Raw genomic sequence first — 15,594 nt, 5'->3', positions numbered from 1 at the left:
ACACACCACTATATCTATATATCTATATTATATCTATGTAACAGATAAACAATAAGGCCCTACTATATAGCACAGGCAACTCTATTCAGTATTTTGCATTAGCCCCTATGTGAAAACAATCTAAAACAGAGTGCATACAGGTATAGATCTAACTGATCCACTTTGCTGAATGCCAGAAACTGATACATTGTACACCAACTAAACTCCAATAAAAATTTAAACATAATACAACATATTTCAGAATTCAATCAAGGAAGTGAAAAGCTTCTACCTTGACAACTCTAAAACATTGCTTGAGGAGGACCTAAATAACTGGAGAGCAACCCATGTTTCAATATTAGAATGCTTACTCTTGCTCAAATAACAATACTAGTCAGCCCAATATACAGATTCATTTCATTCCTATTCAATCAGATTTTTTTTTCCCCCTGAATTGGGGGGAAAATTCCTAAATATTTATATGGAATTCCAAGGGATACTCAAGAGCCAAATTTACCTTGCAAAAGTGTGTTACTGCATTTGAATGGACATACAAACCACAGCGTAGACTTGGAACACAGAAAGAAACCCTCAGCCTAAGCTAAGAACTACAGAGGAAAACAGACACACATCTCCATGACAATGGCCTGGGTTATGGGTCCTAAAATGTGACACCAAAGGTGTAGAAAACAATGAAAATTAGATACACTGGTCCTAAAAAAAAAAAAGATACACTGGTCCTCAAAAAAGTTAAAAACTTCCATGTGCCACAGGATTTTCTCATGAGAGTGAAAGGACAACTAGAGATTGGCAGAAATATTTACAAACCAGAGGCCTGCTACGGGTTTAAGATGCCAACAATGCAATTTAAAAGTGGTCCAAAAATCTGAACAAACATTTCTCTTAAAAAGACATACAAATGGCCAACGGCAAATGAAAAGATGCTCACCACCACCAATTATTATGGAAATGTAAATCAGAACTACAATGAGCTATCTTGTCACACAGGTCAGAATGACCATCATTATAAAGTCAACAGCGTTTGAGGTGATCTCTAAAAATGGAGCACAAGACACTTGACCCAGAAAACCTCACAAATCATGCAGATCAAGAGGTTCAAATCTTCGTGTTCATTTTAAGAACACTTGAGAAACCGCCCAGGTCATTAAGTGTATACATATCTGAAAAGCCACCAAGTAGCTGAAGGATGTCACCGTAAAGAAGCAATGTATGCTACTCCATCACTCCCACGTGGGGTTGGCAGGTGTGCACAGGCCAAACAGTGGGGCTGGACGCAGGGTCAGTGGTCTGAAAAGAGTGCTGAGTTTCAACTGCACATGCTCAGAAATGCAGACAGTGCTGAACTTAAGGGCTGAGATGTAGGTTCTCTGGTCATTGAGCACATTCAGGTAAACAAAGCCCCCATGAGGCAGCACAGGACTTACAGACTCATGGTCAGATCAACCCACATGTGAGATGATGCTAACTGGAGAAAAACACTGTTCCTAAACCAGACGAGGAGGTTGTGCAAAAGAAAAAAGATATCCCAGAAGAAAATGAAGAAATAAAAATTGATGGTCCAGGAATAAACACAGCAAAAAATAAATGCATACAAAAGTTAAAAAAAAATCTATGAATAAATGTTGGAGAGGGTAATGAGAAAAGAGAACTCTCCTAACACTAATGGTGGGAATGCAGGTGGGTATAACCACATGATGGAGAAGAAAATACAGGTTCCTTAAAAAACAATATACAGAAGTATTAATACCATAAGATCCAGCAATCCCGTTCCAGGGAGTATATCCAGAGAAAACTATTATTCAAAAAGATACATGCACCCCAAGGTTCATGGCAGCACTGTTTACAATAGCAAAGACATGAAGGCCACATAGATACCTATCGGCAGACAAATGGGTAAAGAAAAAGTGGTACAATGGAGTATTACTAGCCATAAAAATGAACAAAATAATGTTATTTGCAGAAACATGGATGGACATAGAGAGTCTCACAGCCAGTGATGTAAGTCAGACAGAAAAGGACGAATAGCATAAGCTATCACTTAGATCCAAAATCTAAAATGTTGCCACAAATGCAATTATCAATAACACAGATACAGAAAACAAACCTATGGTTACCAGAAGGGAAAATGAGGGGTGGTCAGGAGGGATAAATTAGGAAACTGGGATCAACATACACACATTACTCTATATAAAATAGGTAACTAGTAACGACCTACTATACAGCACAAGGAACTCTTTTCAGTACCCTGCATTAACCCCTATGTGAAAAGAATCTAAAAGACAGTGGATATACGAATAATTTAACTGATTCAATTTGCTGTATGCCTGAAGTTAACACAACATTGAATACCAACTATACTCCCCCCAAAATTTAAACATAATATAAAATATTTCAGAATTCAGTCAAGGAGGTGAAATGCTTCTACCCTGAAAACTCTGAAACACTGCTTAAAGAAGACCCAAATAATTGGAAAACAACCCATGTTTAAATATATTAGAATGCCTGAAAGTGAAAGTGAAGTCGCTCAGTTGTGTCCGACTCTGTGACCCCATGGACTGTAGCCTACCAGGCTTCGCTGTCCATGGGATTTTCTAGGTGGAAGTACTGAAGTGGGTTGCCATTTCCTTCTCCAGGGGATCTTCCCAGGCCAGGGCTCAAACCCAGGTCTCCCCCATTGTAGGCAGACACTTTACTGTCTGAGCCACCAGGGAACAATATTAGAATGCCTGCTGCTGCTAAGTCACTTCAGTCGTGTCCGACTGTGTGACCCCATAGACGGCAGCCCACCAGGCTCCCCTGTCCCTGGGATTCTCCAGGCAAGAATACTGGAGTGGGTTGCCATTTCCTTCTCCAATGCAGGAAAGTGAAAAATGAAAGTGAAGTCGCTCAGTCGTGTCCGACTCTTTCCAACCCCATGGACTGCAGCCTACCAGGCTCCTCCGTCCATGGGATTTTCCAGGCAAGAGTACTGGAGTGGGGTGCCATTGCCTTCTCCGATTAGAATGCCTAGTAATGTTCAAATAATAATACTATTCAGTAAAAATAGAGATTCATTTCATTCCTATTCAATCTGATTTTTTTTTTTCTCAATTGGGAAAAGCATCATAATATTCACATGGAATTCCAAGGGACACCGAAGAGCCAAATAGTATTCCAGATGTGTATTACTGCAGTAGCATAGACATACAGACCATGGAATAGACTTGAGAACCAAGAAACAAACCCTCACTTCTAATTTCACTTGATTTCTGATAGAAGTGCTAAGACTGGTCACTGGGCCGAGAACAGATCCAACAATTGGCACTGCAAAACTCAGACCTCATGTGCAAAACCTTTACAGTGGATATTCCATCATACCATACACAAAATTTAATGCACAATGAATCAAGGCCTAAAATTTTGGAACTAAGCTATAGAATTGTAGAAGAAAAAAAGGCTGCACATCTCCCTGACCTTTGATTTGGTGTCAGAACCTTCAATCTGACACCTAAGGCACAGAAAACAATGAAAATCAGACATTGGCCTTCAAAAAAACAAAACATGAGAAACTTCCACGCATCACAGGACACTCTCACAAGAGTGAAAAGACAACCTAGAGGGGGGAAAAATGTTGGCACACCGTAGGCTGATGGGCTTAATGTTTAGAATATATAAAAGATGCCAGCAACAGAATGCAAAATTGGACCCAAAACCTAAACAGACATGTCTCAATGAAGACATACAAATGGCCAACAGAACATGAGAAGACGTTCAACATCACTAATTATTAAACAAATGGAAATTAAAACTACAATGAGATGCCACTGCACATGGGTGAGAATGGCCATTATCAAAAACGCTACAAACAATAAATGCTAGAGAGGGTGTGGAGAAAACGGAGCCCCCTACATTGCTGGACGGAGTGTAAATAGGTACACCCATTACAGAGAACACTACTGAGGTTCCTTATAAAACTATATATAGAACTACCCTATGATCAAGCAATCCTGCTCCAAGGCATACATCTAAAAGAAACTAGCATTCCAAAGGATACCTGCACCTCAGGGTCCACTGCACCACTGTTTACAACACCCAAGACCTGGAAGCCACCTAAACGTCCATCAACAGAGAAATGGAGAAAGAAAAAGTGCAACACCTATTCAGGGAATAATACTTAGCTATTAAAAAGAATGAAATAATGCAATTTGCAGCCTCATCAATGGACATAGAGATTTTCATATTGAGTAAAGAAAATCAGACAGAGATGGAAGAAATATCACATGATATCCCCTGTATGGGGAATTTAAAAAGAAAGGATACAAGCTAACTTATCTATAAAACAAAACAGACTCACAGACTTAAGAATGACTTATGGTTGCCAGGGGTGAAGGGCAGGGAAAAGGGTTTGTAGGGAGTCTGGGATACATGTGAACATACTGCTATATTTAAAATGGATAAGCAGCAAGTCCTACTGTATAGCATATGGAACTGTGCTCAATGCTATATGGCAGCCTGGATGGGAAAGAGTTTAGAGGATAATGGGTATGTGTACATAACAATTGTTATGTATTGTTTTTGGATTAATCCCTTGATCATTACATGGTGTCCTTCCTTGTTTCTTATAAGGCTTTTTTTAAAAGTTGTAAATATATAAGCACTCAAAATAGGAGCTCCCTAATATATAAGGTAAATGCTAGTAGTCATAAAAGCAGAAACAGTGACACACAATAGTGGGGGACTTTAAACCCCACTTTCATCAATGGACTAATCATCCAGTCAAAAAAAAATCAACAAGGAAACATGGGCCCTAAAAAGAAACATTAGACCAAATAGACTTAGTTGATACTTATAGAAAATAGAAAACACCTTCTTCTATAGTACACATGGAATATTCTCCAGGACAGATCACACCATAGGCCAAAATCAAGCTTTGGTAAATTTAAGAAAACTGAAATCACATTAAGCTTTTTTTTTTTTTTTTTTAAGCATCTTTTCTGACCACAAAACTATGACATTAGAAATCAACTACTGGGGAAAAAATGTAAAACACATAAATATGTGAAGACTATACGTTACTAAACAACCAATAGATCAATGAAAGAATCAAAGAGGTAATCAAAAAATAACTAGAGACAAGTGACAAAAAAATAGCAAACCTATGGGACTCAGCAAATACAATCTCACCTCATGAAACAATAAAAATCTCAAACAAACAATCTAACTTTACATCTAAAGCAACTAGTGAAAGAAGAACTAACAAAACCCAAAGTTAGTAGAAGAAAAGAAATCATAAAGATCACGGGCAGAAATCAGTGAAATAGACAAAGAAAACAATAGAAAAGATCAATGAACCAAAAACCTAGTTCTTTGAAAAGATAAACAAAATCGATAAACCTCTAGCCAAACTTATCAGGAAAAAGTGGCAAAGGGTACAAATCAATAAAATTAGATACGAAGAAGTTACAGTGAACATCAGAGAAACGCAAAGGATCATAAGATGACCACACACACACACACACACAAAACTGTATGCCAAAAAAACGGACAACCTAGAAGAAATGGACAAATTCTTAGAAAGACACAAACTTCCAAGACTGAACCAGGAAGAAACAGAAAATATGAACAGACCAATCACAAGTGCTGAAATTGAAACAGTTATTTTAAACTCCCAAAAACAAAAGTCCGTGACCAGGGGGCTACACAGGCAAATTCTATCAAACATTTAGAGAAGAGTTAATGCCTATCCTTCTGAAACTCTTCCCAAAAATTGCAGAGGAAGAAATACTCCCAAGCTCATTCTATGAGGCCATCATCACCCTGACACAAAAAGCAAAGTTACCACACACACACAAAAAATTACATGCTAATATCACTGATGAACACAGACACAAAACACTCAACAAAATACCAGCAAACTGAATCCAACAATACATTAAAAGGACCACACACCACGATCAAGTGGGATTTATCTCAAGGATGCAAGGATTCTTCAATATCCACAAATCAATGTGACACACCACATTAACAAACTGAAGAACAAAAACCATATGATCATCTCAATAGATGCAGAAAAAGCTTCTGACAAAATGCAACACCCATTTATGATAAAAAAAAAAAAAAAAAAAAAAACACCCCAGGAAGTGGGCATAAAGGGAACTTACCTCAACGTAATAACAGCTATATATGACAAACTCACAGCTAACATCATTCTCAATCATGAGAAGCTGAAACCATTCCCTACAAATCAGGAACAAGGCAAGGATGTCCTCTGCCACCAGTTTTACTCAACATAGTTTTGGAAGTCCTAGCCACGGCAGAGAAGAAAAAGAAATGAAAGGAATCTAAATTGGACAAGAAGAAGTAAAACTGCCACTGTCTGCAGATGACATGATACTACACACAGAAAATCCTAAAGATGGTACTAGTAAACTATTAGAGCTCATCGATGAATTTGGTAAAGTTGCAGGGTACAAAGTTAATACAAAGAAATCACTTGCTTTCCTACACATGAACAATAAAGGTCAGAAAGAGAAATTAAGAAAATAATCCTATTTATCATCACATCAAAAAGAATAAAATACCTAGGAATAAACCTACATAAGGAGACAAAAGATCTGTACTATGAAAACTATAAGATGATGATGAAAAGAAATAGAAGATGACACAATTGGAGGGATACACCATGTTTTTGGATTTGAAGAATCAATACTGTCAAAATAACTATACTACCCAAGACAATCTACAGATTCAATGCAATCCCTATCAAATTACCAATAGCATTTTTCATGGGATTAGAACCAAAATTTTAAATTTGTACAGAGTCACAAAAGACTGAATAGCCAAAGCAATCCTAAGAAAGGAAAATGCAGGTGGAGGGATCAGGCTCCCTGACTTCAGACTATACTACAAAGCCACAGTCATCAAGACAGTATGCTACTGGTGCAAAAACAGAAATATAGATCAATAGAACAGGACAGAAAGCCCAGAAATAGAGCCATGCACCTAAGCTCAATTAACTTATGACAAAGGAGGCAAGACTACACACTGGAGAAAAGACAGTCTCTTCAATAAACGGTGCTGGGGAAAATGGACAGCCACAGGCAAAAGAATGAAATTATTCTTTAGCACCAGACACAAAAATAAACTAAAAATGGATCAAAAACTAAATATAAGGCTGGACATTATCAAACTCTTGGAGGAAAACAGGCAGAACACTCTGACATAAATCACAGCAAGATCTTTTTGAATTAACCTCCCAGAGTAATGAGAATAAAAACAAACAAATGGGACTCAAACTCCACAAAGTTTCTGCCCAGCAAAGGAAACCATAAACAGAAAGACAATCCACAGAATGGGAGAAAATATTTGCAAACAAAGTGACTGACAAGGGATTAACTTTCAAAATATACAACAAAACTGTTCATGAAGCTCTAGGTTGAAAAAACAAAAAACCCAATAAAAAAATAGGCAGAAGATCAGGCATTTCTGCAAAGGAAAGACATACAGATGGCCAAAAAGCACATGAAAAGATACTCAACATCACTAAATATCAGAGAAATGCAAAGCAAAATACAGTGACGTATCACTTCACACCAGTCAGAACGGCCATCATCAGAAAATATGCAAACAATACACGGGGAGCTTTGCATGGCGCTCTGTGATGATTTAGAGGAGTAGAACAGGTCAGGGGGTGGGGGAGGCTTAAGAGGGAGGGGAGATATATATATATATATATAATTATGACTGATTTGTGTTGATGTAAGGCAGAGATCCCCACAACACTGTAAAGCAATTATCCTCCAATTTAAAAAATTGAAAAAATATGCAAACAATAAATGCCGAAGAGGGTGTGGAGAAAAGGGAATCCGCCTACACTGTTGGTAGGAATGTAAACTGGTATAGCCACTATGGAGAATGTTATGGAGGTTTCCTAAAAAACTAAAATAGAGCTACCATATGATCCAGCAATCCCAGTTCTGGGCATATATTCAGAGAAAACCATAATTTGAAAAGATATGTGCACCATAATGTTCACTGCAGCATTATTTACAACCAAGACAAGGGAACCACTTAAATGTCCATCAACAGAGGCATGGATAAAAAAGAGGTACATATAGAAGCTCAAATGGTAAAGAATCTGCCTGCAATGCAGGAAATCCAAGTTCAATTCCTGGGTCAGGAAGATCCTCTGGAGAAGGGAATGACAATCCATTCTAGTATTCTTACCTGGAGAATCCCATGGACAGAGGAGCCTGGCGGGCACAGTCCATGGGATTACAAAGAGTCGGATATGACTGAGCAACTGACAGTACCTACTACTCACCCATTAAAAAGAACGAAATAATGCCATTTGCAGCCACATGGATACTACAGATTATCATACTGAATAAGCCAAAGTAAATACCACATCACTCATAAGCGGAATCTGATTTCTAAAAAATGATACAAATGAACTTAGTCACAAAACAGAAACAGAGTTACAGATATGGAAAGCAAACTTATGGTTACCAAAGAGGAAACATGGAAGGGGAGGGATAATCAGCAGGATGGGTTAACATATACACAATGACCATAAATAAGATAGATAACCAACAAGGACCTGCTGCATGGCACAGGGAACTCTACTCGATATTCTGGGATAACCTATATGAGGAAAGGACCTAAAGAAGAATGAATACGTGTATATGTATAACTGAATCACTTTTCTGTACACCTGACTAACACAGCACTGTAAATCAACTATACACCAATAAAATTTTAAAAAGAAAGAAAGAAAATAAACTCATCACAGTGCTCATCTCTGCGGTGGGTACAATTATAGTGCCTTTTCACTTTCTCTGCTATATATTTCTGTAATGTTCTTAAAATTCAACCAATTCCTTTGTAAGGCAGAAGTAGTAAAAGAATATTAAAGGTGGGGTGAGACAGACAAGAGGGAGAAGATGCCCACCCCAGGACAGCAGAGCCGGAGACGAACCGGGGGATATCGTCGCGTCACTGCTGCCCCCAGATGCCCTCTGCCTGGGGCTGTGACTGCCCTGCCAGCTGTCTGGTTCTGGGAGAGGCCACAGGAGTCAGGTCAAACGTGACCCGAAGTGGGCCCATCCACCTCCTGCTGTCCCCATGGCATTGCACTCCGAGGGTCTGGATGTTGAGGCCCGTGGAAGTTGTGAATAGGGGCAGAGCCAGGCCCACTTACCTGTGTGGAAGAATTTCCCTGAGTAGCCCAGGTTGAAAGTGAAGTTTGGGATGTGTGTCCGTAGTTCGTTCTGTGTATCAAACAGGGCCTAGGATAGGCAGAGTGGGGACACTGGGTGAGAGGAAGCCAGGAGCTCCCTGCTCCTCCCATGAGGGCCCACAACAAGGGTCCAGCTCCTACGGACATGCTACAAACGCTGCAGGGCCCAGGGAAAAATAAGAATAGGGATGCTTGCACAAAAATTGTTAAAAAATGCCAGGAAGGCAACAGCAGAGGACCACCTTGTGTGGGCGTCTTCGAAGCATGGGGCCCTGTGTGCCTGTGCAGGCCCCATACCCGTGAAGCCAGCCTGTGCTGCCACCTCCACCAGGCCTCCAGCAAGACAAGGCCTAGGCCCTAGTACTACTGTGTCCTTGAGAAAGTTCAGCAACTTCTCCAGGCCTGCTTCCCTAGGTGTGAAATGGGGATAATAACAGCTCTCTCATGGGACTCTAAATGAGATACTACATGTAAAACAGCCTGGCATTTTAGTCAATGATGGAAAATGGTGGCATTGTCATGTCTGCAGACACTGCCACTGTGAGCCTCACGTCTTCATCTGTCAAATGAGGGGGATTTCACCTCACTGGTGACTACAAGGCTGGTATCAAAGGACCACAACTTTTCCAAAGATGTACTGTGTGTCCAGCAATGTGGTGTTTCCATGCATGGCACACCCAGTGCTTTGCATGTCAGTGAAGGGATGCTAACCCTTGTGAAACAAACATACAGTTGTCCTCCGGAGTGGGGACTCAAAAAATCCCTACCAGGCATGATGTGAAAGGCTGCTAGGAAACCTGCAAGAAGAGCCTGCTATCAGAACACTTTGCAAACAGAAAGTCCTGGCTCTCCTGGGGCCATGCACCACCTCATGGACATCCATGCCCTAGCTGTGTTGCCTTGGGCCAGTCATCTCACCTCTCGGAATCTTAGTGTCTGCCTCTGTAAAATGGGATTTAAAACAATACCCATCTCACAAAGCTGCTGTGAGGATCAGTGAGGCCACACACAGAAAGGGTTGAGCACAGAGCCTGGCGCATGCCAAGCCTTGAATAAAAGCTGCTGTTGGTATTACTTAAGTTGCACTGGACAGCCCGTACTGTACAAGTTAATAAGCCAACATTCATGTTTCTGAAAGAAAAGCTCAGTTGTCACCAGTGCTTGGGACTGAAGAAAAAATTTTTTAAAAACTCTGTCCGTTCTGACTCAAAAAAAGGATGCTTAAGGCAAATAGGACCCGGCTGCTGGAGGGCTCGGCAGTCTGCACTGAGCTGCGTGCATGGGGAAGAGGGCATCTCTGCTGGTATTCTTCTACAGAAACACCTCCAAGCTGCTAGCATTTCTCTCACTCTAAAAATGGGGAAAATAAGAACCAAGAGGCCAAGTCTGGGGTTCATGGGAGACACAGTGAGCCTGGCAGCCTGACTGCCTCCTGGGGCCAACCCTGAACCTCTCAAGGACTCATCCTGGACAGGCAGCAAGGACCTAAGTTACAGAGGAGAGAGCAAGGCTGGGCCGCCAGAAGAAAGACCTAGGTAGAAAACAGAGTTATCTGCTTTGCTGGAGGTGGGTTGTGGCATCACATGAAGCCTCAGCTGGAAGCCTCAAGAGGAGTTGTCGCAAAACTTTCTTCCAACAGAGGAGCCCTTGAGGTGGTGAAATCTCAGAAGCAAACACATAAAAAAGCAACACTGCCCTGTCCTAAAAGTGGGGCAGAGGGCTCAGAGCCTGGCATCTGCACATGCCCCTCATCCCCGCCCCAGCCACCCAGGCCCCTCCCACCCACCCCATCTTGTCATTTCACTGCCGAGGCTCAGACAAGGGAAGGGGTATGCTCAGGTCACCCACTTAGGGGCAGATTGGGACTTGAACTCAGGTCTTGACTCCCCAGACACTGCCTGCTCCCCAACAGCCTCTGCTCTGCTCTTCTCCTCTGGAGGTGTGAGGAGGAGCAGAGAGTTCACTCCATACCAAGGAAAGGTCAACACATCCCCCTGCCCCTCACCCAGGGGACCCCACCTCCTATGGACCTTTCAGGACCTACAGCCAATCCCAACACAGCACCCATGGGAGGAAAGCATTCCTGTAAAGTCTCTTTCACTCCTCCTCCTAACATCAAAAAAAAAAGTCTTGGTTTGGTGCTAATACATTTCTAACTCTCACTAATCTCACATAAGAGAGGACAGGCGGTCAGTAGGCAGCAGTACTTCACTAGAATTTAATCCCCTGTTTTGTTTTCACTGGATCTATTGTTATGGTTGCCCTCTATTTATGGCATGTGATACTGATTCCCCATTTACACAAGTGATGTTCCCTTTGCATATAACCCTGAGTAAAATAGTAGACGGAAGCTGTCTTTTAGAGAATGCTTAATGGTCTTAATTTGTAGGTATCTCTTTAACAGTGAAATGTGTAAAATTTCATGGCTTGCAAAATGCTTTTACATACAGTTAGTTAAGTCAGGTAAACATTTTCTTAATTAAACACACACTTTCCACCATCTATACAGAGCTCAGTTAAAGTATGCCTTGTCTATGATTTAAGCTATAATTCTTGTTTTATGAGTTTTGGAGGAGCTTTGATACTGACATACATGTTTTTTGAGAGTTAAAAATCATGTCTGGATTAAGAGGTAGGTAAACAACTCTGCACAGCTCCCATCTCTCAGTAGTTATGTTCCTGAGCCCCACAGATCCCAACGTAAAATTCCTCTGTATTCAATACTTCAATTAATTTTAAATGGCAACCTGCTGCGAAGAAAATAGAACCAAGTGGCCAAGGGAGGGGCACGGACAGCATAAGGGAGGGACAGAGAGCAAAGTCACAGTGGGGATAGCAGAGCTTGACGGTGGTGAGGCCTCCCCTGCCCCCCCGGCACCCCCAGCCATACCTTCACATCCTCCACCTTCATGCGTGTGCCCTCCTTGCCCACGAAGATATCGTCAATGTCCACCAGGATGTAGCGGTCCAGAGGCAGTGAGAGGCGCTTGCCCGTGAGGAAGGCCACGGCATCAACGAAGACGAGTTTGTGCAGCCAGAAGTTGAGGTTGTTGCCAAAGAGGACGCGCTGGATGCCGTCGTGGAGGCCCAGGTCCTGGACCACCGTGGCGTGCAGCGCGGCGTGCAGCCCGGCATCCGCGCCCAGGTGCGGGATGGACTCAGACGAGCGCGTCTTGGCCAGCAGCACTGGCTCGTAGGTGGAGTGGTTCGACTGGAACACGGTCCAGTCCTCGCCAGGCAGCACGCCCTTCTCCACCTCGCTGGGCCGGGTCACGTAGAGCAGCGGGGACTTGGGGTTGATGCTGCAGTCCTTCAGGCCCAGGTTCGAGTGCAGGAACAGGGGGAAACCTTTGAGCTGCGCGCTCAGCAGGCTGTTCTCGTTGGCCTGCAGCAGGGAGGGGAGGGGGGAGACAGCCATCAGATCCAGAGCCCCCCGGGACCATGGAATCTCGGGTGTGATACTGAGATGGGCAGAGAACAGTAATGTCAGCAGCGCCCACTCTCATTCCTGGAGGCCTCATCACACTCCTGAGCCTGTGTGAACGTAGCACGCCCCACTCTGCCCATCTCAGTACTACACCCGCTAACACACAGGACGGCTTCCCAAAGCCAGAAACCGGGCTCGTGTACTTCAATGTGAAGGGGCCCTGTAATCCTCCCAGCAGCCCCACGATGGAGGAATCTCCGTTATACAGACAAGGAGACCAGGCCCGGAAAGGCTAGGTAACCTGTCCAAAATCGCACACGGGAAAGCTAACAGTGGAGCCCATGGATTCTGCCACCAGTCTGCCTGACCTTGAGCAAGTTATGTAACCTTCCCACGACTCTGCTATAAAACATGGCCAAGAATGGCAGCAAGTCCCTCACGGCTGGTGTTGCAGGGTGAGCACTAAGCCTGGCAAAGTGATCAGAACAGGGCCGGCGGCATCACCATCGCTCCTTCAGTCCTCACATCAGCCTCTGTCACCCCACTTCACGGGCAAGGACACCGAGGCTCTGAGCGTGGGCATCACCATCGCTCCTTCAGTCCTCACATCAGCCTCAGTCACCCCACTTCACGGGCAAGGACACCGAGGCTCTGAGCGTGGGCATCACCATCGCTCCTTCAGTCCTCACATCAGCCTCAGTCACCCCACTTCACGGGCAAGGACACCGAGGCTCTGAGCGTGGGCATCACCATCGCTCCTTCAGTCCTCACATCAGCCTCTGTCACCCCACTTCATGGGCAAGGACACCGAGGCTCTGAGTGCCATGCCATCCTGGGTCACACAGTGGTCAGGACGAGCCACACCGCACAGCCAGATGGCTGACCCCAGAGTCCACCTGCCTGACCACCAGACTCCCTGCCTGAGCTTTCCAAGCTGGCTTTTGCCACACCATCTCTTCTTCAGGAGAAAGCCTGGGCGAATGCCCATGGAGAAGAGATCAGAGAGCAGGAGACTGCTGCAGGTGCAGGAGCAGACACTCCAGAGTGCTCCCAACCCCTAGACACCCCCAGCGCTACCAAGGCCACGCCCACAGGAGTCCAGCTCCCTTGCCTCTCTCCCCTCCCAGGGTCCGCCACTGCCAGCTCCCTGGGAACCTTCAGACAGTACCCACGGCACCCCCCTTCCTCTTCCCTAGACTCACAGCCCCTGACCCTTGTCCTTCACCCTCCCAGTCACCTTCCTCTGGTTGTAGTACAATCTTTCTTTGTCCCTGTGCCAGCTCCTTTGAATCTTCTTGGCCTGACAAACTCCGGCTCATCCTTCAAAACCCAATGCATCTGCCCTCTTCTGCCCCTGGGACCACATTACAGCCTCGGCGGCAGCACTTCTCACCTCAGCTGTGGCACTATCTGTTCAGAGTCTCCCTGCTAGTCCGTGCCCTCTCAAGGGCAAGGACGATGTCATTTCCACCCTGGATCCCTGGTGCCAGCACAGGCTTGACACCCAGTGGAAGAAAAGGCATACTTGGTGAGTAAGTGAATTTTTAAAAAGAAGGAACAGACAGATCCCAAATACCTGGCACATGACAGCTGTTCATTACATGTTTCATTTGTTTATCCCACAATTATTCACTATTCCAGGCACTGTGTTAAGTAACAGGCATGTGGTGAGAAAAACAGACACTGCTCCTGCCCTTATGAACTATAAAGGCAAGCAGAGAAGAGAGAAATCAAAATAGCAGAAATGTACATAAAACTTCAATGTGGCACAACCACACAGAAGAGGTTCAGAGCTCTAGAAGAGTAGGTAACTGAGCAGTCAGCTAGCTCGAGAGAGGCTTCTCTAGGAAACGGACTTCTGAACTAAGATTTAAAGAATGAGTAAGTGTCAACTAGGGCAGAGGTGGGAGCCAAGTTCAAAGAACAGCAAGTGCAAAGGTCCTGAGATTGGAGAGAGTACGGCACAGTCAAGGAACATGGAAAGGCCAGCAGAGTGATCAAGAGGGAGAAGAGGCAGAAAGGTCAGCTGGGGCCAGACCTGCAGGACCCTGGAGGCTGGAAGTGGCACTGGGAAGCCAACAGAGACTCCATCAAAGGGATGTGAACAGAGGGATGACAGGTTCCAATTTGCATTTTAAAAAGGTCCATCTGGCCACTGTGTGAAGAATGACTGGGGTGGGACAAAGCAAGAGTGGACAAAGGGCACCAAATGAGGCTGGAGAGGGAGGCAGGGTGGCGCACTGGGCCGCCCTGGAGAGCTGGCCACGTGAGCGCTGTGCAAGGACACTTGCTGAGGGCTGAGCCTTGTGCCCAGGGCACCTTTTAGTAATAACCTCCACGCAAAGTGCTTTTCTGTAATTCCCGTGAAGGCTCTGGAGGGCCCTGGCCTCACAAACTGAGGTAAGGGGCCTGTGTTCCACTCTCCACACACCAGGAATACCTGCCAATTCCCCACCCTTGTGTTGAGAGTCCCAAATTGAGAGGCCCCTCCCCTAGCCCCAGGGTCCCCAGGACTATTAAGCCAGCACCGGGGACAAAGGCAGTGGGGGCCAGTGACATCTCAGGCCCTGTCCATCACCTGCTGTGGCTGGGGAGGCCACAGTGGACCATAGGCACTGGGGGATCCCATTTCAAAGCCCCGATCCTGGACTGACTGCCAGGAGCTAGCAGCTCAGGCAGCTGGCCAGCTGGGACACGGCGAGGAAGGGAGAAAGCCAAGTCACTGACTGTCCACCCCAGCCCACAGTGAAAGCAACTGTCTGGGAAGGGAATGGAAAGTAAGCATAAGCATGGCAGAGACTGACCCCCCACTGTGGGCCTCTCCCCAGGGGAGGGGAATCCCTCCTGTTCTTCAGCACTGGGGACCCACACAGGAGACACCACGTCTTCCAGTGGGGTCATCAGGCAGAGGAAGGAAGAGCCCTGACCCGGGAGTGGGGAGGCCTAGTAC

The 15,594-nt window shown here is 44.6% G+C and overlaps 1 protein-coding gene across 3 annotated transcripts in view; it reads right to left on the bottom strand.

The window, feature by feature from the left end:
• Positions 1-15,594, bottom strand: part of NDST1 (N-deacetylase and N-sulfotransferase 1) — a 121,034-nt gene that overhangs the window by 36,414 nt on the left and 69,026 nt on the right. For all 3 annotated transcript variants that reach the window (XM_061151741.1, XM_061151739.1, XM_061151740.1), the window contains 2 exons: positions 12,108-12,602; positions 9,179-9,266 (listed from right to left, as the gene is read on the bottom strand). In XM_061151741.1, coding sequence (XP_061007724.1) covers positions 9,179-9,266; positions 12,108-12,602 — 583 coding nt within the window. The remainder of the gene's footprint in view (positions 1-9,178; positions 9,267-12,107; positions 12,603-15,594) is intronic.

This window comes from Dama dama, chromosome 9 (genome assembly GCF_033118175.1).
Source record: "Dama dama isolate Ldn47 chromosome 9, ASM3311817v1, whole genome shotgun sequence".
Taxonomy (NCBI): Eukaryota; Metazoa; Chordata; class Mammalia; order Artiodactyla; family Cervidae; genus Dama; species Dama dama.
Note: the sequence above shows the minus strand (reverse complement) of the source record. Positions and strands in the feature narration are given on the sequence as shown.